The following is a 23,885-nucleotide window of genomic DNA, read 5'->3' as shown; positions in this document are numbered from 1 at the left end:
AATATTACAGAAGTATCAGTTTAATAAGGCAGAGCTGACAAATGCTGACAAGAATTATTTACAGAAGAACGGAAAGACTGGTAGAATGCGACCTCGGAGTACGTCAGTATGGGCTCTGGAGAAATGTAGGAACGCGCGAGGCAGTACTGGCCCTGCTATTTCAACCTGGATCTGCGAGGTTAAAGTAAAGAAGACCTAAATTTGAAGCTTTAGGGGAGGTGTTTGACAATGATGACTCGAATAGACTACTTGAAATTCCTAATATTTTGGAAACAAACAAGGAAAACTCTCTTCTGTTCACTTTGGGAAATCAAATCCTGAGTCTGCAATCCAGCATTAGTTTTTTTGGCATCCTATTCAGTCAGTTACGTCGCGCGATACCTTTCAATAGGGGACATTCCATTTTTTTTCTCCATATTTCTGTAGTACGATAGTGTGTTCCTACAATGAGCTCGTCAACGACTTGCGTTAAGGCAGGTGCTGCTCCGCCATAGAGCTCTGCTGGCGCTGTGTGGAACATTAGCACTCAGTTGTTCAAGTTTCCTATAAATGCGTCCCAGAAGATGTTCCTTTCTTATTTGTTTTTTTACTCGTTTTTTAATTATCCTTAACTGCACAGCTATGTAGCCAACTACCGTTTTTTTTAAACAAGTTTATTTACTACAAAATTGTTTGATGCGTTTGCAGCGAGTTTCCGATACATCGCTTTCTTCTTGATTCATTACATAGTGTCACTCAAAATAACACAAACACGTAAACTTTATTATTTTTTCTTTAAAACGTGAAGACAAAATTTTCTGTTGAGGATGTTTAAAGTAACTGTCAATCGTCTGGTATTCGTTTTAAGTTTTATGGAGTCCATGATTGGAGAGGAATAAGTAACAGAAACTAAGGATGTAGATATTGGATAAAGACAATCCATTAACGAGTAAATGACTGAAAAAGGTTTCTTCTTCTGACATCAGCATAGAATTAAATGTACTCTTACGTTGCATAACGGTAGGCACCGTGTCGGTCTTGTGCTTTCAGGATTTTCTTGGCAGTTAAACCCCGTTGCTCAGCGGGGTTATCTTGAAACTGAGAACAGGAAACAGGAGTTTAGCTAAAAACAAAAAGGAATAGTTGTACTCCTTTTGAGTCATAATTACGTATTTATTTTTTTAACAGAACGCAGCAGTGGTAGATAAACGTTAATTCACCACTTACAAAAGCAGACCCAATAGCGAAGTACGCGATAAACTATGAGAATTTTTACAAAAACAGTAATCTTTTTCAACAGTTCAGTTATTCATGGAGCTAAGAGACAGAGAGAGAGAAAGAGAGTGTAGGGTTGCATTATTGAACAGGACTGACGTGTTAGCTGCTTCTATTGTCGAGGTACTAAGTTGCGTAAATTTTAAGCATGCAAGATTAACTCAGATCGATCGCGTCACACGAATACATTATAACAATATGCTATCCAATTAAATCTAAGAGTACTGATGATCAATCTCCAACTCTCCGGAACTCAAGCCAAGACGAGTTGTATCAAGGTCTACCACGAAGTCTTTCTTAAGCGGTTCACGACCAGCTGGACTACCGAAGTGTGACGTTGTGGCATCTAGAAATCTGGACAAACTTTGATTCTTCCAGATGCTGAGCTCTGAAAATAATCACAGGTTGTCGAGAAACCTTATATGTACAATCCGATCACTGTTACTCTTGTGGCAATTTGAGTAGTTTGACTGATAAATCAGTGACGTTCAACGGAAAACAGAAAATGCGACTAGACCTGTTAGATTTTTAACACTGCTTCTTCTTAACCGCCAGAATTTCTCTCTGGTCTGATATTCCTACGGATTAATGTTTACCGGTTCACAAAAACTGCGAACTTTCTTTTCTGTCGTCATAATTTAATCATTATTATATGGTGCAATTATCATTAAGAAAAAAATAGTGAAATATACGCGGGTAGTTTAAGAATATAATTGCTTATTGGCCTCTTCTCTCTTTCTTAGGGAGCAAGTGTACTTGTATATCGCTAAAGCAAATTTTAGGAACTGCCAATGACAAAGTTATGAATTAATAAAGATATTTCATCGGCGTCATAGCGTCATCCTTTAATGTGTGTACTACAAGCAGAGGTCTCAGCGATACAAAAATCCCGAATGGCATTACATCAAACTGAAACAAAAACGAAGAATTACTGGGAAGAAATCGATGATTTTGAAGCTGAGAGTCGTTGGTGAAACCTGTTCTAACAGCTGAAGTGATACAGTGAAAGTAAAGGTATGAGTTCGTTTCCTGGTCTCACGGTTCTAATCTGTCAGGTCGGTTAAGATCAGTGAACACTTTTCAAAAAGCTATCCACCAAGCAAAGAAATTCTGAACACTGAAGTTCCGAGTACGCTGAACGTTTCGAGACTAACCAAGCGTAGTCTTTAACCACTACGAGCGTAGCATTACCACTGAAGCCGATGCTTCATTTCCAGATCTCAAGAGAAGTCATCATCGGCTGTAGCCGAGTAAAAGCAAAATATCTAAGCACACACTCGGATCCTCTGAAAAGTGTTCCACAAGCGTCCGTCAAGCATATGCCAAAAATCTTAGCACAATAAAGGATATAAATTTAAGTTCTCTGCATTACTCCTAATTTCATCTGAGCAAACGAAACTGAATCGATTTAAGCCTCGCCACTGAAAAGAGACGCTAACTATATGTAGCAAACGCGGCACTTGATTTTCAAAAAGACGCGTTTATTAGCTTTAGGACATTAGGAACAGTAGGTTCATTTCGTCGTGTGCAGCTATCGCATCTGTCTGTACGTATATCAGTGACACGCAAGATTGCTTGGCGACGGTTGGCCCGTACTATCACACAACCACGTGCTTCCCACATGTCCGCGCTACTCTATCGGACGTTTGAGTTCTGCACGCAGTGCTACGAAGCAGAGAAACATCAACACAATGCGCGGACGGCCGGCGTTGTACCACACCAGTATCGCGATACAACGAGATTTACTTCCGCTCCATCCACGTCTGGATCGTGGGCAGAATTACTCCTTACGTGTCTGCGCCAGCTATTGTAAATATTTTCTTTTTTACCTTCGCAGCCTGAGAGGGAGCGGTATAAAGGTACTGGTTACTATTCGTAGATTCCGCTTTGAAAATTGGTTCCTCCAGTTCTCTAAGTTTGTTTCTGTTAATATCATGACATGAAATTTAAGATTTTTCAGCATTTCCTTGATAGAACCATGACGAAATGGTAAAGCAACAACTTGCGGGTATATTTCCTTTCGTTAATAGTCGTACGTGCCTGAAAATGAAGCTGCAGTGGGCTTTGAAAACAGTTGCAAATAAAGTATACAACGAACAAAGCTCAGTGGAAATTAGTATGAAAGCTGGCTGTGTGCTCTAAAACAAAACACAAAACGGAAGAAACACGCTCGCTTTAGAAGTGGATAAAGCGCAACGGACCACTTTGCAAGTCCTGAACGGAACAACAAGAAATATGGATTACCGCTATGTCTGGGATTCATAGGTCTTGAGAAATGTTTTGATTTAGTTTCAACAAAATTTATTCTAACGGCACTCTAAGACTTAGGTAGTGGTTCAACCGAAGAAGGAACACATTTTTAAATGGAAGACATCTATCTGAGTTTTGGTGCTGACGATGAATAAGTTTGTAATTATGCTTCAAAATCAGTTATGATGAAAGTAAATTAATGTACACCCAACATATCAAGACAAAAATAGTAGAAACTGTGAGTAGTCTTGAAAAATTAAGTTACACATTATTATGGAAGGCCAAGTAACTTTAATTGAATGCTGTACTACACCTCAGAGTGATGCGGATACATGACACTATTTTTCAACATAATCATCAAGTCTCCGTACCAGTTGTTCAGAATCTTCTCCTTGGTTACGGAGCCATTCGAGAACCGCTGTGTGAACGTTACTCATCGTAGCAAAGTCTGCGACTGCCGCGAGTCAGTACCCTGATTGACTGGACACTGTCATGCACGATCCACGACGACGGCCTTCCAATATGATCAGCATCGCGGTCAAAATGTTGGTATAATTTTACTACGGTTGGGCGTGATTGAAATTTCACGGTGAATCTATGTGAAACTTACATGTTTTACTCCCAAGGATCTTACCATACAGTGTTCTTCAACTTTGGAATCCGTTTCCAATTGCAGCGCCATTCCTCTCACACACTATGATGCGCTTTCCGAAGCTTCCTCGTAACAACGAAGTCACAGAATTGATGTGTGACATTTTCTATTTGGGGCAGTTGATGAAACAGGAAAAGGAATGAACAGCCAAATAAAAATGGCCTCAATGTTTTTGTTAAACTAAATAAGGTTTGCGAAACTAAGCTTCCGACGTGTCTGAAAATGGAAATTTACTAACAATGTGTGTTCCAAGCCTTGATTTATGAAAGTTAGATTTGAACTTTTTTGAGGCGAAAACCATTGAAAAACTGCGGGTTGTGCAGGAAGCAATGGAGACAAGCGTATTGGGTATTACTAGCAGAGGCAGAAAAACAAATAAATTAGTCATGTAACATGCTGGATTGGAAGATGTAATTACGACCGTAATGTAAACTAATTGGAATCGTCGGATCTACCCACGCTAATGGATGGTAGATGGTCGAAAAAAGTTGTCGCGTTCTCTGTTATTCTTGACACTCCTAGTGGCAACTTGTGTTATGTATTTTGACCGGTGATATCAACCTGTTCAAACCCTCTGGGGAAACTCTGTATCTGCACAGTGTGCTCTTACATGGACAGCCCCCACCTGTATTCATGGCAGGCAGGTATTTTGGAGTCTCAGAGACGCCGCAGTGAGCGAACGAGTCTCTCACAAGAGCAGTGTAATGAACGGGCGCGCATCACGTAGCTGTGGTGGCTGACTAGTTCTTTCATCGTAAAACTCGTCCCAGAAGGCTAAACAGTCAAACCAATGAGCTTGACTTTCTCTTAAAAAGGAATGGAAACTTGTATGAACTCTCTGACTGTTTTCCAACTTCCCGTGGCGGCTCGCTCAGAGTCTATTTCCGCGTAAAGGATCGGCTGTCGAACGAGGAGGCTGGGTGACGCTCGGCCGAAGCGAGTGAGATGGGTCCCAGAAAGGTGGTCGACGGTCGGTGGAGTGGAGTCCTCTCACACAAGGCAGGTTGGGAAGGCGCGCGCTGGGCCGTACAGTACGGTGGTTGCAGCCGTGTTTTGCTGTGGAGTAGGCAGTGGATTGGATTGGTGGTTGTCTTTACCTTGCTGCCTCGGCTTTGTCGCATGTTGCTTTACCCGCAGTTGTCTTAGTTTTTTTTCGCCTTTCCCCATGGTTGTTTTTGGGCACACTTGAAGATAAAGATTTCTACTTTTCGGAAACCGGGGATTATACATTGGTATACTCTTAATCCGTGCTTCGAGGTCGCTTCTCCCTCGTTGGTGTCTTGCCGGTTTTGTGAGAAAGAAAGTGATTGCTGTATTGTTGTGAGGCGTTTGCACCCATATATATTTATAAATATATGTTTTGTGTAGTATTGCTTATTACTCTTCGTAGTGACCAACACGGATTATTTACAGACGATTGGAAAGACTGACAGAAACTGACCTCAGGAAAGATCAGTTTGGATTCCGTAGAAATGTTAGAACACGTGAGGCAATATTGACCCTACAACTTATCTTAGAAGATAGATTAAGGAAAGGCAAACGTACGTTTCTAGCATTTGTAGACTTAGAGAAAGCTTTTGACAGTGTTGACTGGAATACTTTCTTTCAAATTCTGAAGGTGGCAGGGGTCAAATACAGGGAACAAAAGGCTATTTACCTATATACAATTTGTACACAAAACAGATGGCAGTTATAAGAGTCGAGGGGCATGAAAGGGAAGCAGTGGTTGGGAAGGGAGTGAGACAGGGTTGTAGCATATCCCCGATGTTATTCAATCTGTATATTGAGCAAGCAGTAAAGGAAACAAAAAAAAGTTTTAAGTAAGAATTGAAATCCATATAGAAGAAATAAAAATTTTGAGGTTTCCTGATGACATTATAATTCTGGCAGAGACAGCAAAGAACCTGGAAGAGCAGTTGAACGGAATGGACAGTGTCTCGAAAGGAGCATATAAGATGAACATCAACAAAAGCAAAACAAGGATAATGGAATGTAGTCGAATTAAATCAGGTGATGCTGAGGGAATTACATGAGGAAATGACACATTTAAAGTAGTGGATGAGTTTCGCTCTTTGGGAAGCAAAATAACTGATGATGGTCAAAGTAGAGAGGATATAAAATGTAGACTGGCAATGGCAAGGAAAGCATTTCTGAAGAAGAGAAATTTTTTAACATCGAGTATAGATTTAAGCGTTAGGAAGTCTTTTCTGAAAGTGTTTGTATGGAGTGTTGCCATGTATGGAAGTGAAACATGGACGATAAATAGTTTAGGCAAGAAGAGGATAGAGGCTTTCGAATTGGGGTGCTACAGAAGAATGCTGAAGATTAGATGGACAGATCACTTAACTAATGAGGAGGTACTGACTAGAATTGGGGAGAAGAGGACTTTCTTGCACAACTTTACTATAAGAAGGAATCGGTTGGCGGGACATGTTCTGAGGAATCAAGGGATCACCAATTTAGTATTGGAGGGCAGCGTGGAGGGTAAAAATCTTAGGAGACCAGGAGATGAATACACTAAGCAGAGCCTCGTGATGACTGGGTGTTGTGTGATGTCCTTAGGTTAGTTAGGTTTAAGTAGTTCTAAGTTCTAGGGGACTGATGACCATAGATGTTAAGTCCCATAGTGCTCAGAGCCATTTGAACCATTTGAACCACTAAGCAGATTCAGAAGGATGTAGGTTGCAGTAAGTACTTCGAGAAGAAGAAGCTTGCACAGGATAGGGTAGAATGGAGAGCTGCATCAGACCAGTCTCTGGACTGAAGACCACAACTACAACAACAGCGAGCACCTTGAGTGACCTCTTAAAGGACTGTTACATTACGTAAGGAACAGCTCCTTGCCATATTGAATGTAAATTTCACGCTGTGGCTCCCCTGATGCATTTTAGTGTTTCGTATGGAGCTCCGTTTAGACTAAGTATGTGTTGCGTAGCCCTGCTCTTGTGCCAGTTGACGTTCTGGACGTGTTATTTTGCCTGTGTGTGCTGGCGAGAGCGGAACGAACTTAAAGTCAGGGGCACATTTGCTACTCTTCCCAGTATTTATACCCTACTCAATTTCAATGTATGATATGGCCCCCCTGTTTGCAGTTTTAAGGTTTTATGGAGTTACTTTTAATTCTTAATTACTAAAAAAGGTAATTATTTGGAATTGTCATTCATGTTTTGCTGTGCCGTTCGTGCCAAAAATATTTAAGAGATTATGATATTTTTTGTTAGTTAGTCGATACAAGCCACTAAAATCCCTAAACTGAAGACGCATATGTACTTAGGCCGATTTGTTTGGTATCCTTGTTAGCTCAGCCGTAAGCATTATGCACTAAATGTTGTTCAGCGTCACCGTAAAAAGACCCTAACCGTAAAATCTGTATTATCGCTCCTTGCGGCTTATATGGGTAATTGTTCGTAATCAAAATTTGCATATAGGCTACTGAGTGCCTCAAGTGGGCAAATGGTATTTGTATCTCAACTAATAAGTCTGTGTGTACTTCAGGTGCGTTTGCCATATTTGCTACCCAAAGAACTTGGTAAAGTTTGGTCGGCCGCGTGTTTGAACGGGCCGGGCCTCGCAGTCGACTGAGAGAGTAAGACTGCCTTCCAGAGTGATCGGTCGGTTACCCCGGCGCCTTGATATCCGGACAGACAACCCACACATTGGAGCTGTCAGCCAGTGTGGATAACGGTCGCAAGGGGTCTCCATTCTGTAATTAATTCCTAATGCTCCTAAGTGAAGGCTCCTACAAAGAAGTACGTTTCATTAAATTTGAAATCTTGACTAACTGCCTAATCTGTGTGTCCATGTTAATTGTATTTTTTTTTATTTTTAATTGAGCCTTGGCCCTTGAAAGCTTTGGAGGATTGGCAACCCAGCTAATTGTTATTAAGGCCCTTTTAAATTATTTCAGTTTTTTGGTCTGTGATATTTATTTCCACAATTTGCTTGTTGGTGTAATAAAGTTGTATTTGTATTTTAGGTAAAATGGTGAATGTAGTTGGAAAGAAAACCCTTGGAGTCCAGTCCTTTCATTTGGGTCCTTTATCGAGTTATTTGGTGCCTGAATTTCCCCACTTCATACAATGTATCTCTAACTGTTTAGCATTTATTTGCTAATTATTGGCGTCGTCCAAAAAATTGTGCCGTAGGGACGTAAACGAGAGGAAAATAATAACCTGCAAACAATTATAGGAACAGATACAGGAACCACTGAGCTACTCCCTGACATATTCAACAACGTAGCAGATACATATCGTACCGTTGCATCCTTTTATATGTTTCTGTGTTGTATGTGTCTGTCTGTGGCGTTTTGCAGAGACTCGCCCATATCAACATACACTCCTGGAAATGGAAAAAAGAACACATTGACACCGGTGTGTCAGACCCACCATACTTGCTCCGGACACTGCGAGAGGGCTGTACAAGCAATGATCACATGCACGGCACAGCGGACACACCAGGAACCGCGGTGTTGGCCGTCGAATGGCGCTAGCTGCGCAGCATTTGTGCACCGCCGCCGTCAGTGTCAGCCAGTTTGCCGTGGCATACGGAGCTCCATCGCAGTCTTTAACACTGGTAGCATGCCGCGACAGCGTGGACGTGAACCGTATGTGCAGTTGACGGACTTTGAGCGAGGGCGTATAGTGGGCATGCGGGAGGCCGGGTGGACGTACCGCCGAATTGCTCAACACGTGGGGCGTGAGGTCTCCACAGTACATCGATGTTGTCGCCAGTGGTCGGCGGAAGGTGCACGTGCCCGTCGACCTGGGACCGGACCGCAGCGACGCACGGATGCACGCCAAGAACGTAGGATCCTACGCAGTGCCGTAGGGGACCGCACCGCCACTTCCCAGCAAATTAGGGACACTGTTGCTCCTGGGGTATCGGCGAGGACCATTCGCAACCGTCTCCATGAAGCTGGGCTACGGTCCCGCACACCGTTAGGCCGTCTTCCGCTCACGCCCCAACATCGTGTAGCCCGCCTTCAGTGGTGTCGCGACAGGCGTGAATGGAGGGACGAATGGAGACGTGTCGTCTTCAGCGATGAGAGTCGCTTCTGCCTTGGTGCCAATGATGGTCGTATGCGTGTTTGGCGCCGTGCAGGTGAGCGCCACAATCAGGACTGCATACGACCGAGGCACACAGGGCCAACACCCGGCATCATGGTGTGGGGAGCGATCTCCTACACTGGCCGTACACCACTGGTGATCGTCGAGGGGACACTGAATAGTGCACGGTACATCCAAACCGTCATCGAACCCATCGTTCTACCATTCCTAGACCGGCAAGGGAACTTGCTGTTCCAACAGGACAATGCACGTCCGCATGTATCCCGTGCCACCCAACATGCTCTAGCAGGTGTAAGTCAACTACCCTGGCCAGCAAGATCTCCGGATCTGTCCCCCATTGAGCATGTTTGGGACTGGATGAAGCGTCGTCTCACGCGGTCTGCACGTCCAGCACGAACGCTGGTCCAACTGAGGCGCCAGGTGGAAATGGCATGGCAAGCCGTTCCACAGGACTACATCCAGCATCTCTACGATCGTCTCCATGGGAGAATAGCAGCCTGCATTGCTGCGAAAGGTGGATATACACTGTACTAGTGCCGACATTGTGCATGGTCTGTTGCCTGTGTCTATGTGCCTGTGGTTCTGTCAGTGTGATCATGTGATGTATCTGACCCCAGGAATGTGTCAATAAAGTTTCCCCTTCCTGGGACAATGAATTCACGGTGTTCTTATTTCAATTTCCAGGAGTGTATTTTCACGGATAAGGAATTAATTTGTTACTACAGCCAGTTGCTGTGTGGGTTCGAGAGATCTTGCGATATTCGTCGGATCGTGGTTGTACTACGCTCTTAGGGTGACAATGCGAGGGCTAGGCATCTCCAAGGGCGGCAGAGTAGGAGAACTGGACCGATCATCTGAAAAGTGATAACGTGTCATTACGACCAGGTCGCAATTTTACGTCCTACGGGCGGCCTAACTATGCAGGCGGATCCCTCGGTAACGCCAGTTTACTCCCTTCTATTTTCTCTGCAGTTTTTCAGAATCCTACGGCTGCGTTTACAATGGCACCGACAACGGTCGTCAGACGCCGTCGCCGTCGCCAAAGCTTACCCAATAGCATTGGCCGACAGCTTGGTCATGACGGGATCGAGGAGGTTAGGTTAGAATCTGTTTTATGCATAAAGTAGGTTATATTTTAACCTCCAAGGATGTCACAATGTCTCTGTAACAATATTCTTCGCGGTCAGTATTACTTCAGATAGAGTGTTGCTTTTAATAAAGAAGATCAATAGCATTACAGTGTCTTTTAGTGCACTAACACAGCTCCAAAATTCGGTATAGAATAAATTAAAAATTTCGTAGTACAGGTATTTTAGGAGCTAGAGTGAAAATATTAGATTTTAAATTAGTATTTAGAGCTTCGTAAATAACATCGAACAAATCACACAAAAAATTTTAAACTTTACATTCCAGAACGTGGTATAGGCTTAATTATTAGAAAGATGTAATCGACATGTGTCAAATATCAAAGCGTCACTTCTAGTTTTACTTGAACTAGAACTGCTTCTTTAATGTGAGAATCGGCTTTTTTAATAGATCTCGAGTCACACCTCTACAAATAGGGGCCTATTCGAAATATGTTTTGCTGAATTTATTTAACGTTGTGCAAGAATACGTCAATTAACCTTCCCATAACAGAAAGTGTGTGATGATCAAATTGCTCACAAAACTAAAATGCAAGAATCTGCTGGCTTTGATGTATCGGAAGAGAGAGATATGGTAAAATCTTATAGGAGGTTCTATTACAAGATGGCTATCGCGATGTGTTTCATAAACGCCAGTGTGGTATAGCATCGCATTTGTAAAATGGGACCTGCCATAGTGTACAAAACAGCAAGGTCCTCGTGAATTATAGCTTGTTGTTGTCGAACATAAAATGATTGTGTTGTTTCTCCGACATATGAACAAATGGTGTGAAAGATTGTATTCTGTAATGTTACTTCAAGTGTTTGAAATGTTTGTAATTCACATGTGCATGAAAGTTTATTTACAGGCAGTATTTGAACACAGGAGTTGCTCTCAGGTCATGTAATTTGTCCATCAAGCTGAGACAAAATGCTTAACATATCTACATCTACATCTACATCCATACTCCGCAAGCCACCTGAAAGGCCGCTGGACCTGATGGGATACCAGTTCAATTTTACACAGAGTACGCGAAGGAACTTGCCCCCCTTCTTGCAGCGGTGTACCGTAGGTCTCTAGAAGAGCGTAGCGTTCCAAAGGATTGGAAAAGGGCACAGGTCATCCCCGTTTTCAAAAAGAGACGTCGAACAGATGTGCAGAACTATAGACCTATAATCTCTAACGTCGATCAGTTGTTCGAGTATAATGACTTTTCTGGAGACTAGAAATCTACTCTGTAGGAATCAGCATGGGTTTTGAAAAAGACGGTCGTGTGAAACCCAGCTCGCGCTATTCGTCCACGAGACTCAGATGGCCATAGACACGGGTTCACAGGTAGATGCCGTGTTTCTTGACTTCCGCAAGGCGTTCGATACAGTTCCCCACAGTCGTTTAATGAACAAAGTAAGAGCATATGGACTATCAGACCAATTGTGATTGGATTGAAGAGTTCCTAGATAACAGAACACAGCATGTCATTCTCAAGGGAGAGAAGTCTTCTGAAGTAAGAGTGATTTCAGGTGTGCCGCAGGGGAGTGTCATAGGACCGTTGCTATTCACAATATACATGAATGACCTTGTGGATGACATCGGAAGTTCACTGAGGCTTTTTGCAGATAATGCTGTGGTGTATCGAGAGATTGTAACAATGGAAAATTGTACTGAAATGCAGGAGGATCTGCAGCCAATTGACGCATGGTGCAGGAAATGGCAATTTCACCTCAATGTAGACAAGTGTAATGTGCTGCGAATACATAGAAAGGAAGATCCCTTATCATTTAGCTACAAAATAGCAGGTCAGCAACTGGAAGCAGTTAATGCCATAAATTATCTGGGAGTACGCATTAGGAGTGATTTAAAATGGAATGACCATATAAAGTTGATCGTCGGCAAAGCAGGTGCCAGACTGAGATTCATTGGAAGAATCCTAAGGAAATGCAATCCGAAAACAAAGGAAGTAGGTTACAGTACGCTTGTTCGCCCACTGCTTGAATACTGCTCAGCAGTGTGGGATCCGTACCAGATAGGGTTGATAGAAGAGATAGAGAAGATCCAACGGAGAGCAGCGCGCTTCGTTACAGGATCATTTAGTAATCGCGAAAGCGTTACGGAGATGATAGATAAAGTCCAGTGGAAGACTCTGCAGGAGAGACGCTAAGTAGCTCGGTACGGGCTTTTGTTAAAGTTTCGAGAACATACCTTCACCGAAGATTCAAGCAGTATATTGCTCCCTCCTACGTATATCTCGTGAAGAGACCATGAGGATAAAATCAGAGAGATTAGAGCCCACACAGAAACATACCGACAATCCTTCTTTCCACGAACAATACGAGACTGGAATAGAAGGGAGAACCGATAGAGGTACTCAGGGTACCCTCCGCCACACACCGTCAGGTGGCTTGCGGAGTATGGATGTAGATGTAGATGTAGAGGTGATACCGCTATTAATCAGGCTGTCCCAATGTTTCGGCTTAACGGTGGATGCGGGGTTTCCCAGGAGGAAAGGTCAATAGTCATCGATATGACTGCAACCCTCATTTACAGGAAAAAACTTCTACATCTACATCTACGTCCATACTCCGCAAGCCACCTGACGGTGTGTGGCGGAGGGTACCTTGAGTACCTTTATCGGTTCTCCCTTCTATTCCAGTCTCGTATTGTTCGTGAAAAGAAGGATTGTCGGTATGCCTCTGTGTGGGCTCTAATCTCTCTGATTTTATCCTCATAGTCTCTTCGCGAGATATACGTAGGAGGGAGCAATATACTGCTTGACTCCTCGCTGAAGCTATGTTCTCGAAACTTCAACAAAAGCGTCTCTCCTGCAGAGTCTTCCACTGGAGTTTATCTATCATCTCCGTAACGCTTTCGCGATTACTAAATGATCCTGTAACGAAGCGCGCTGCTCTCCGTTGGATCTTCTCTATCTCTTCTATCAACCCTATCTGGTACGGATCCCACACTGCTGAGCAGTATTCAACCAGTGGGCGAACAAGCGTACTGTAACCTACTTCCTTTGTTTTCGGATTGCATTTCCTTAGGATTCTTCCAATGAATCTCAGTCTGGCATCTGCTTTACCGACTATCAACTTTATATGGTCGTTCCATTTTAAATCACTCCTAATGCGTACTCCCAGATAATTTATGGCATTAACTGCTTCCAGTCGCTGACCTGCTATTTTGTAGCTAAATGATAAGGGATCTTCCTTTCTATGTATTCGCAGCACATTACACTTGTCTACATTGAGATTCAATTGCCATTTCCTGCACCATGCGTCAATTCGCTGCAGATCCTCCTGCATTTCAGTACAATTTTCCATTGTTACAACCTCTCGATATACCACAGCATCATCTGCAAAAAGCCTCAGTGAACTTCCGATGTCATCCACAAGGTCATTTATGTATATTGTGAATAGCAACGGTCCTTCGACATTCCCCTGCGGCACACCTGAAATCACTCTTACTTCAGAAGACTTTTCTCCTTTGAGAATGACATGCTGTGTTCTGTTATCTAGGAACTCTTCAATCCAATCACAATTGGTCTGATAGTCCATATGCTCTTACTTTGTTCATTAAACGACTGTGGGGAACTGTATCGAACGCCTTGCGGAAGTCAAGAAGCACGGCATCTACCTGTGAACCCGTGTCTATGGCCATCTGAGTCTCGTGGACGAATAGCGTGAGCTGGGTTTCACACGACCATCTTTTTCAAAACCCATGCTGATTCCTACAGAGTAGATTTCTAGTCTCCAGAAAAGTCATTATACTCGAACATAACACGTGTTCCAAAATTCTACAACTGATCGACGTTAGAGATATAGGTCTATAGTTCTGCACATCTGTTCCACGTCCCTTCTTGAAAACGAGGATGACCTGTGCCCTTTTCCAACCCTTTGGAACGTTACGTTCTTCTAGAGACCTACGGTACACCGCTGCAAGAAGGGGGGGGGGGGGCCAAGTTCCTTCGCGTACTCTGTGTAAAATCGAACTGGTATCCCATCAGGTCCAGTGGCCTTTCCTCTTTTGAGCGATTTTAATTGTTTCTCTATCCCTCTGTCGTCTATTTCGATATCTACCATTTTGTCATCTGTGCGACAATCTAGAGAAGGAACTACTGTGCAGTCTTCCTCTGTGAAACAGTTTGGAAAAAGACTTTTAGTATTTCGGCCTTTTGTCTGTCATCCTCTGTTTCGGTATCATTTTGGTCACAGTGTCTGAACATTTTGTTTTGATCCACCTATCGCTTTGGCATAAGACCAAAATTTCTTAGGATTTTCTGCCAAGACAGTACATAGAACTTTACTTTCGGATTCATTGATCGCCTCTCGCATAACCCTCCTCACACTGCATTTCGCTTCGCGTAATTTTTGTTTGTCTGCAAGGCTTTGGCTATGCTTATGTTTGCTGTGAAGTTCCCTTTGCTTCCGCAGCAGTTTTCTAACTCGGTTGTTGTACCACGGTGGCTCTTTTCCATCTCTTAGGATCTTGCTTGGCACATACTCATCCAACGCATATTGTACGATGGTTTTGAACTATGTCCACTGATCCTCAACACTGTCTGTACTTGAGACATAACTTTTGTGTTGAGCCGTCAGGTACTCTGAAATCTGTTTTTTGTCACTTTTGCTAAACAGAAAAATCTTCCCACCTTTTTTAATATTTCTATTTTCGGCTGAAATCATCGACGCATTAACCGCTTTATGATCGCTGATTCCCTGTTCTGCGTTAACTGTTTCAAATAATTCAGGTCTGTTTGTCACCAGAAGGTCTAATATGTTATCGCCACGAGTCGGTTCTCTGTTTAACTGCTCAAGGTAGTTTTCAGATAAAGCACTGGATTCACTGGATTATTTGTCCCTGCCACCTGTTATGAACGTTTGAGTCTCCCAGTCTATATCCGGCAAATTAAAATCTCCACCCAGAACTATAACATGGTGGGGAAATCTACTCGAAATATTTTCCAAATTATCCTTCAGGTGCTCAGCCACAACAGATGCTGAGCCAGGGGGCCTATAGATACATCCAATTACCATGTCTGAGCCTGCTTTAACCGTGACCTTCACCCGAATTATTTCACATTTCGGATCTCCGTCAATTTCCTTCGATACTATTGCACTTCTTATCGCTATAAACACGCCTCCCCCTTCACTGTCCAGCCTGTCTCTGCGGTATACATTCCAATCTGAGTTTAGGATTTCATTACTGTTTACATCTGGTTTCAGCCAACTTTCTGTCCCTAGTACTATGTGGGCATTGTGACCGTTTATTAATGAGAGCAGTTCTGGGACCTTTCTATAGACGCTCCTGCAGTTTACTATTAGCACATTAATATTGTTATTCCCTGTTGCATTTTGCCTACCCCTACCTTGCCGCGTCTCAGGAGGCGTCTTGTCGGGCCTATGGAGGGAATTCTCTAACCTAAAAAACCCACATATGCACTCCACATGTACTCCGCTACCCTTGTAGTCGCTTCCTGCGTGTAGTGCACGCCTAACCTATTCAGGGGGACCCTACATTTCTCCACCCGATAGCGGAGGTCGAGAAATCTGCACCCCAGATCTCCGCAGAATCGTCTGAGCCTCTGGTTTAAGCCTTCTACTCGACTCCAAACCAGAGGACCGCGATCGGTTCTGGGAACGATACTACAAATAGTTAGCTCAGATTCCACCCCGCGATCGAGGCTTTCCGCCTTCACCAACTCCGCCAACCGCCTGTACGAACTGAGGATGACCTCAGAACCCAGACGGCAGGAGTCATTGGTGCCGATATGAGCAAAAATTTGCAGTTGGCTGCACCCAGTGCTCTCTATCGCCGCCGGCAGGGCCTCCTCCACATCTCGGATGAGACCCCCAGGCAAGCAGACAGAGTGAACACTGGCCTTCTTCCCCGACCTTTCCGCTATTTCCTTAAGGGGCTCCATCACCCGCCTAACGTTGGAGCTCCCAATAACTAATAAACCCCTCCCCCCGTGTGCCTGCTCGGACCTTGCTGAAGGAGCAGCCACATGTCCACTCACAGGCAGAGCGGGCGATGCCACACGGCCAGCCTCCACATTGACCCTCCGCCTCGTGCGCCGCGAACGCCGCTGAACCCGCCACTCCCCTTGGGGAGAGGGTGGCCCAACCGCGCCCGGTACCCGCGAAGATGTCTCGACAGCAAGGACAGTGGTTGAAGCATGTAACACCTGGGGTGTACCATGCGACGCACCAGACTCCCCAGTGCCGCTACACTCCGAGGCAGCAGCCTGTAGACGGCTGACCGCGGCCGTCAACACGTTCAGCTGTTCGCGAACCGTGGCCAGCTCCTCCTGCGTCTGTACACAGCAGTCAAACGTCCCATCCAACCTAAGAAATCAATTTACTGTAGAGAGTTAATCAACTGCTAATTCACTAAAGGCGGCTGATAGTTGACTAAACTGTGGTTACTAGACACTACTTGTAGAAAACAATGAAAATAGCACTACCTGTCTCTGGACTGCATTGAAAACAAACACTAGCACTACTGGCACTATGGTTGACTAAAGGGACTCTCTCTGACCGTATTCAAAACAAACACGAAATCTATGGAACACTGTTACTAGCACTTGACAATTAAAGCTTCCTAAAAGCAAAAACACACGGAAGAAGAAGTGACAAGTAAGAAAAATACAGTTAATACTTAAATTAACGTAGCTCGCTGCACAGCAGAAGCGACGCAGACGGCAGTTACGACGTTTTCCTTTGGAGTCTACATTCTCGTTTTCTCTTTACTCCAATGACGGTTTCAAAACAAGGACATTCTGTGGTGATGAGTAGTTTTCGCAGCAAAATAGTGGAATATTTTTTCCTGGTTTTATGCAGGGTGGAGGTTTCCAGACTGCGAGTTTCCGATTTGCATCACTCGTTGAGTCTCATCTAGGTAAGAGGCGAGTGTTACTACACTTTTCGTGATCTTCCTATCCAAAATGCAAGCATGTAGATCATCGAGATGAAGGAAATTCTTTTGATTTTTTTAGTAGACTGGTGTACAGGACACGCAAATATCCTCATATAAAATCAAACAAAGAATGAGTATGCCAGCAATATGACCATATTCATACGGGAAAATATCGAAAAATATGAAAAAAATGACATAAAATCGATAAAAATCGAGGAAAACTGGTATAATTACGATAAATTGATGTGAAATACGTATGTGAAATCACCGAAAAAACTTGCAAAATTACTTTAATTAACTGAGAATACATGAAACTAGTGGAAAAATACCATGAAATGCGGCGAATGGAGGTGGGTTGGTAGTACCCAGACCCTCAATACCGAGAAAAGCTTACAAATAATGCTCTGGCTGCATTCTGTTTTAACCCTCCCCCTTCCCCTGCAAACTACGTAGTTTTCGAAACACATACTTCATCAGAGGTGACATAAGTATTACACAGCGGCGCTATTTTAAAGCAGACGGGACATATGTATCCCAATCTATAACTGTGTTCTCACACATGCAATCGGATATAGATATTACTGAATTACAGTTATTTCTCACAAGCATTGTTATTCCTTAAGTAGTAAGGAGAAGAATCAATGCGTTAATCAGCTTAAGCCATTCCCTAAAGTGTTCTGAAGGAGACTGGACCGATGCTACATATCCCACCTGTAATAGTGTGAGGGATGGTGTTCTCCAGAGACATGGAATTAGGATGAAATAGCTGTATTATCCTGCACATGAGCAAAAGTACCTAATATCAGACCTTTGTGCAAGAGGAATGCTGCCAGAGCCGTGGTGACGTTACTGTAAACAGCAATAAGACTGTTACGTCTCTTTTGGCTACTGATCAAGGTGTTTACTCCCTCGTAAGAAGTTGTTGCTTCTTCATTTTCATTTTCGTGCAACAGGGCGTGAGTGGTATGTGAATGTACTAGCTATCAAAAATATTCGTGTTGGTTTTTCCTCGCCATATTTGCCAGTGAGTCATAGCCGCATCTGAGAAAACCGATACTACAACTAATAGTAAGCACGACTGATGCAGGAAGTGTGATTGAGTGTACCTACGTTTCCGAGTTAAAAACACATATAAAATCCATTAATTTAATAAGAGACAGAAAGGCAGTACCCTGATTTCGTTCTAGTTGGTTTGTAAGCAGCTCGAGCGGCAGATATACGCTGATGATACCTTACTAGGACACCGGAGGAGTGTAGAAGGAAGTAGTTTTATCATTATAAACTTTGTCACGATAGTGACTAGGGTAGGAAACTTGCAGGGTAGTTGCATGACTGATTTTGCACAAATATATCCTGCATTAGAGTATTAAAAGCGTTCCATTCCGCACGACTAATACTTCGGAAACCATATGGCTTTAATGATATAGCATTTTTAGACAGTAGAATAATACTTGGGAATTGATTTACGTGAAATGTTTCAAACTCCATCCGTCTGGAGCTCCATCATGTATAAACCACAAGTTTCTTCTTGGCCGTCTGTTATATAACAACACAACGCTCTTATGTCTGCTATGCACCGATAAGAAGTGCTACTCTCCTCGACATATGGAGAGATCTCGTGCATTTGGATTAATGCCGTGGATAAGACTGGTGTGGAACAGTCTTCGCTGAACAGCAATTACAGGCACAACTCGGCCTGTTCCTTCACGTGACGTGAAACATAGTGGAGACAGGACCCTCACACTTCTGGTCAGTTGCAGATTAAATTGGCGAGCGTATTGTAGGGAGGGTTGGTCAAGGACAATGTGGGAGGGATCTGTCAGTCTCGGACTTTACGGTACGAATGAAAAAATACTCTGTGATGTTAATCTGCACAGGGAAAGATGGCCAGTCGTAGTCGTAAATTCTGCACTATGACTGATGTGCTAGGAATATGTAGATAACATAATTGCATCGGTGTAGGACGCCATCTGGTACACTTTGGTGTATAGGGCCGAATGGACATACTGCACAGTCATCTGCATTTGCAGTCTAATATATGGCACTTGAAAAGCAGTGGAGGGGTGATTTAGCGATCACACATAAATTGGTAAGCATTCTGCCGTGTCACTGGCTAGCGTTGAAATTACGGAACAACTGGTATATTTAGATGTATATGACTGAATGTACGTAGTGCACAGTCATCTATCTGCACTCGCAGTCTAGTATATGGTACTTACAAAGTAGTGGAGAGGTGATTTCACGATGATACAGAAATTTCGAAGCAATCTGCTGTGTCATTGGATGGCGTTGAAATTAGGGAACAACGGTAAACGTTGCTAAAATTGACTACACCATCAACCGCGGTGCATATTACGGTACATCATCCGATGTCAACAGTGTCTTTCCCATCCCATCTGACCACAGGCACACTATTTATTACCATATTAGTAATTGACTGACACCACTTGAGTGAGATGGAGAGAAACTTGGTGGAACTCTGGATATCTGCTACTTGTTGGAGTGAGGCACAGGGTTAAAGATAAAGGTCATCACCTTCAGACAGTTGCTTGGAAGCGTTCCTCAATGCTGCGGAATTGTCCTATTTCCACATGCTGTGATGTCCTCCACATGTCTTCTTTTCACCCGGCGATGGTCGACACCGAAACAGTAATCACACATGACTGCAAAATGAGGACACAATGCTCTTCAAAATGGAACACCGAGACATCCACTACCCCATTGCTGTGGATGATGAGATTAACTGTGTACGTCACCACCTTCTGATAGCTGTTGCAAATGCTCTACATTTGAGGCAAACTCTTCCTGTTTCCATACGTTGCAAAGTATTCCACATTTTTGTCAATGAGAAATACCGCCTCTGTGATTTATTTCTACCAAACTGTGTTTTTTGAGAGCTGCATAGTTTAAGCTATGCAACGTTCAGCTTTCTGTGAGACACAGTGGATCAAAATGTGTTAGTGTGTGTTTAGCACCTGACACAGACCTTGAAATCATGGTAGAAAAACAAAGTGTATTAAGCTGTAGTCTTACACTTCTGGGATGTGTTACAGGTAGAGAAACAATGTATGAAACTGCTTATGAAGGAAGTATACAGGAACTCTCTCTTGTGATTGATAGTCTGTTGGATATGGTCTCCTTCCAGTACAGTCGACAAAACTTTGCATAGATCTGTGCAAGCGATTTCGAAAACTGGCCCCTAGCACCAATGAAGTGATACATGTATATGTAATATGCTCAATGTCAACAGGCAGATGATATTTGTTTTTCGATGTATCGGAAGAGAGAGAAGCAGTAGAATCTTACAGGAGGTTCTATTACGAATGATTTTTGCTCATAAAGCTAAAAGAAACCAACTGTATCTATTCTCATGGAATCATGGCTGTTTTTATTAGTATCGTAAGGATTGCGTGTTTAAAAATAGGTGTTACCACAATTCCTACGTCATTTCATACTTCACAACGTCTAATAATAAAGTAGGCACCACTTGAATTATAGCTAATTGTGGAATTTCGAAATGGTAGTGTTTTTCCCGATATGTGAGAGAGTGAAACAGGCCTGTGATGATCAAATTGCTTACAAAACTAAATTGCAGGAATCTGCTGGTTTCGATGTATCGGAAGAGAGAGATATGGTAAAATCTTATAGGAGGTTCTATTACAAGATAGGCTCTCGCAATTTGTTTCATAAACGCCAATGTGATATAGCATCACATTTGTAAAACGGGACGTGCCATAGTGTACAAAACAGCAAGGTCCTCGTGAATTATAACTTCTTGTTGTCGAACATAAAATGATTGTGTTGTTTTTCCGAAATGTGAACAAATGGTGTGAAAGGTTGTATTCTGTAATGTTATTTCACCTGTCTGAAATGTTTGTAATTCACATGTGCATGAAAGTTTATTCACAGACAGTATTTGAATGCATGAGTTGCCCTCAGGTCGTATGATTTGTCCATCAAGCTGAGATAAATTATTTAACGTAGATGTTTTTTTCTTTGGAGTTTAAATTCTCCGCTCTCTCTTGACTCCAATGTCAGTTTCGAAACAAGGACATTTGCAGTGATCAGTAGTTTTTGCAGCAAAATAGTGGAATATTTTTTTGCGATTGTATGCAAGGTGGATATGTCTCTCTAGTCTCGTCACCTGTAATAGGCGGCGGTGCTGTAGTTCTCTTCATTTCATTGGATGTCACAAAATAATGAGATACAGATTGTATCGTGTAGTCAAATGTAAACACTATACCAATTTTGGTTCATAAAGTTAAAAATAAATGGCCTGTGCCTATTTTCGTGGAAAGATGAAATTTATTTTCGTTGGGACGGTGTTTTCTTTTAACAGATGCTCGCTTGTAAGAGGGGCATTGACATTAAATACAACTGTTACAGTGAATTGTTTTCCTACTGAGGATGGCGTGCGCTTGCTGACAGGACTGTTAGAGGCATGGTGGGCATGTTACGTAGCAGGTCGCAGCTGCTGTTTTAGACAAACAGCCCATGGACAGGATGGCCATCATTTATCTCGCTTTTGTTCTTGGGGAAGCTGGTGTCGCAGTGTATTGTATGTGTAGCTTTATTCGGTGTCGATAGCGCTGAGAGCCTAACCATCTGCTCATCAGGGACGCATTGTACTGATGACCCCATATCCAGATTCGCGGGAGGCTACTCCAGGGTCTGTAGTCGATTTAGGCGATAAGCTGCCTGTTTTCCAAGCGGCAGACGTTTAAATTAGCATGCTGGAGAGTTCTCCGAAACTTTGTTGTTTTTCCGAGGGGAGGGGGGTGGGGGGAGGGGGTCTATCTATGACTGATTTTCGCAGTTCGGAGACAGTATATCAATACCATTAGAAGGATCTCTTTGTGGACCATCAGCATCAATATAGAACAGCCCTCTATGCCTAACTATGGTGAGGAGAGGGAGGTATGAGGTGTGGTAGGGCGGGAGGTTAAGACTGCCACCAATTTGGTTAGTTCATGTGCGCCCATTGAGGAGGACAGTTGCAACTGCCACCCCCTCTGCAATTTTTTGGGACAATGATTTTCCCCAGTACATGTGTTGCATTATGACCCACTGATTATGAGTGCCGTTTTTTTTCACAATAATCTAGATGTGCAATTAGAACAATGAAGCATTTTCCATCTTTTGTGGTGTCATGTATTGGATTCGATTACCTGGGTTGCAGCGTGATTGTCAAGCAATGCAGAGCTAGGCTTCTGAAGCAAACTCTGACATCAAACAGCGATGAATACAGTCCTCAGCTCTATGCTTACAGGTAACACACTTATTAAACTCCTCTCTGTCCAATACCACCATCTCATCAGTTGAACGTAATTCAAATTAACAAAATAAAGATGGTACCTCCCACCCTAGCCTTTTGCCTGCCAGCTTGTAGGTGAAGGGTAGAGTTTGGGTACATCTGCTACTAGTTTCGAGTTCTATTGTGAAACTTTTCCCAGTAGGATAACACCAGTTGTATGTCATCATCCATTTTTGAGCTGAATTGCGATTTTTGACACACGTTGTGTAGCACTATGCATATGGTTGTGTAATGAGGACCGATCTTTATGGTTAATTACGTAATTAGGACCGATCTCTAATCAGTTCCTCAACCAAAATAAATAAAGTACACTGGAGTTTATCTATCATCTCCGTAACGCTTTCGCGATTACTAAATGATCCTGTAACGAAGCGCGCTGCTCTCCGTTGGATCTTCTCTATCTCTTCTATCAACCCTATCTGGTACGGATCCCACACTGCTGAGCAGTATTCAACCAGTGGGCGAACAAGCGTACTGTAACCTACTTCCTTTGTTTTCGGATTGCATTTCCTTAGGATTCTTCCAATGAATCTCAGTCTGGCATCTGCTTTACCGACTATCAACTTTATATGGTCGTTCCATTTTAAATCACTCCTAATGCGTACTCCCAGATAATTTATGGCATTAACTGCTTCCAGTCGCTGACCTGCTATTTTGTAGCTAAATGATAAGGGATCTTCCTTTCTATGTATTCGCAGCACATTACACTTGTCTACATTGAGATTCAATTGCCATTTCCTGCACCATGCGTCAATTCGCTGCAGATCCTCCTGCATTTCAGTACAATTTTCCATTGTTACAACCTCTCGATATACCACAGCATCATCTGCAAAAAGCCTCAGTGAACTTCCGATGTCATCCACAAGGTCATTTATGTATATTGTGAATAGCAACGGTCCTTCGACATTCCCCTGCGGCACACCTGAAATCACTCTTACTTCAGAAGACTTTTCTCCTTTGAGAATGACATGCTGTGTTCTGTTATCTAGGAACTCTTCAATCCAATCACAATTGGTCTGATAGTCCATATGCTCTTACTTTGTTCATTAAACGACTGTGGGGAACTGTATCGAACGCCTTGCGGAAGTCAAGAAGCACGGCATCTACCTGTGAACCCGTGTCTATGGCCATCTGAGTCTCGTGGACGAATAGCGTGAGCTGGGTTTCACACGACCATCTTTTTCAAAACCCATGCTGATTCCTACAGAGTAGATTTCTAGTCTCCAGAAAAGTCATTATACTCGAACATAATACGTGTTCCAAAATTCTACAACTGATCGACGTTAGAGATATAGGTCTATAGTTCTGCACA

At 43.1% G+C, this 23,885-nt stretch overlaps 1 protein-coding gene across 1 annotated transcript in view; it reads left to right on the top strand.

Moving 5' to 3' along the window:
* The first annotated feature begins 2,935 nt into the window (after positions 1-2,935).
* The window catches only part of LOC124594392 (early growth response protein 4-like), a 183,341-nt gene continuing 162,391 nt past the window's right edge, over positions 2,936-23,885 (top strand). The window contains exon 1 of the mRNA XM_047132761.1: positions 2,936-3,113. Within this exon, the coding sequence (XP_046988717.1) occupies positions 2,946-3,113 (168 nt within the window). The 5' untranslated portion in view covers positions 2,936-2,945. The remainder of the gene's footprint in view (positions 3,114-23,885) is intronic.

This window comes from Schistocerca americana, chromosome 2, assembly GCF_021461395.2.
Source record: "Schistocerca americana isolate TAMUIC-IGC-003095 chromosome 2, iqSchAmer2.1, whole genome shotgun sequence".
Lineage (NCBI taxonomy): Eukaryota > Metazoa > Arthropoda > Insecta > Orthoptera > Acrididae > Schistocerca > Schistocerca americana.
This window is presented reverse-complemented; position numbering and strand designations above follow the sequence as displayed.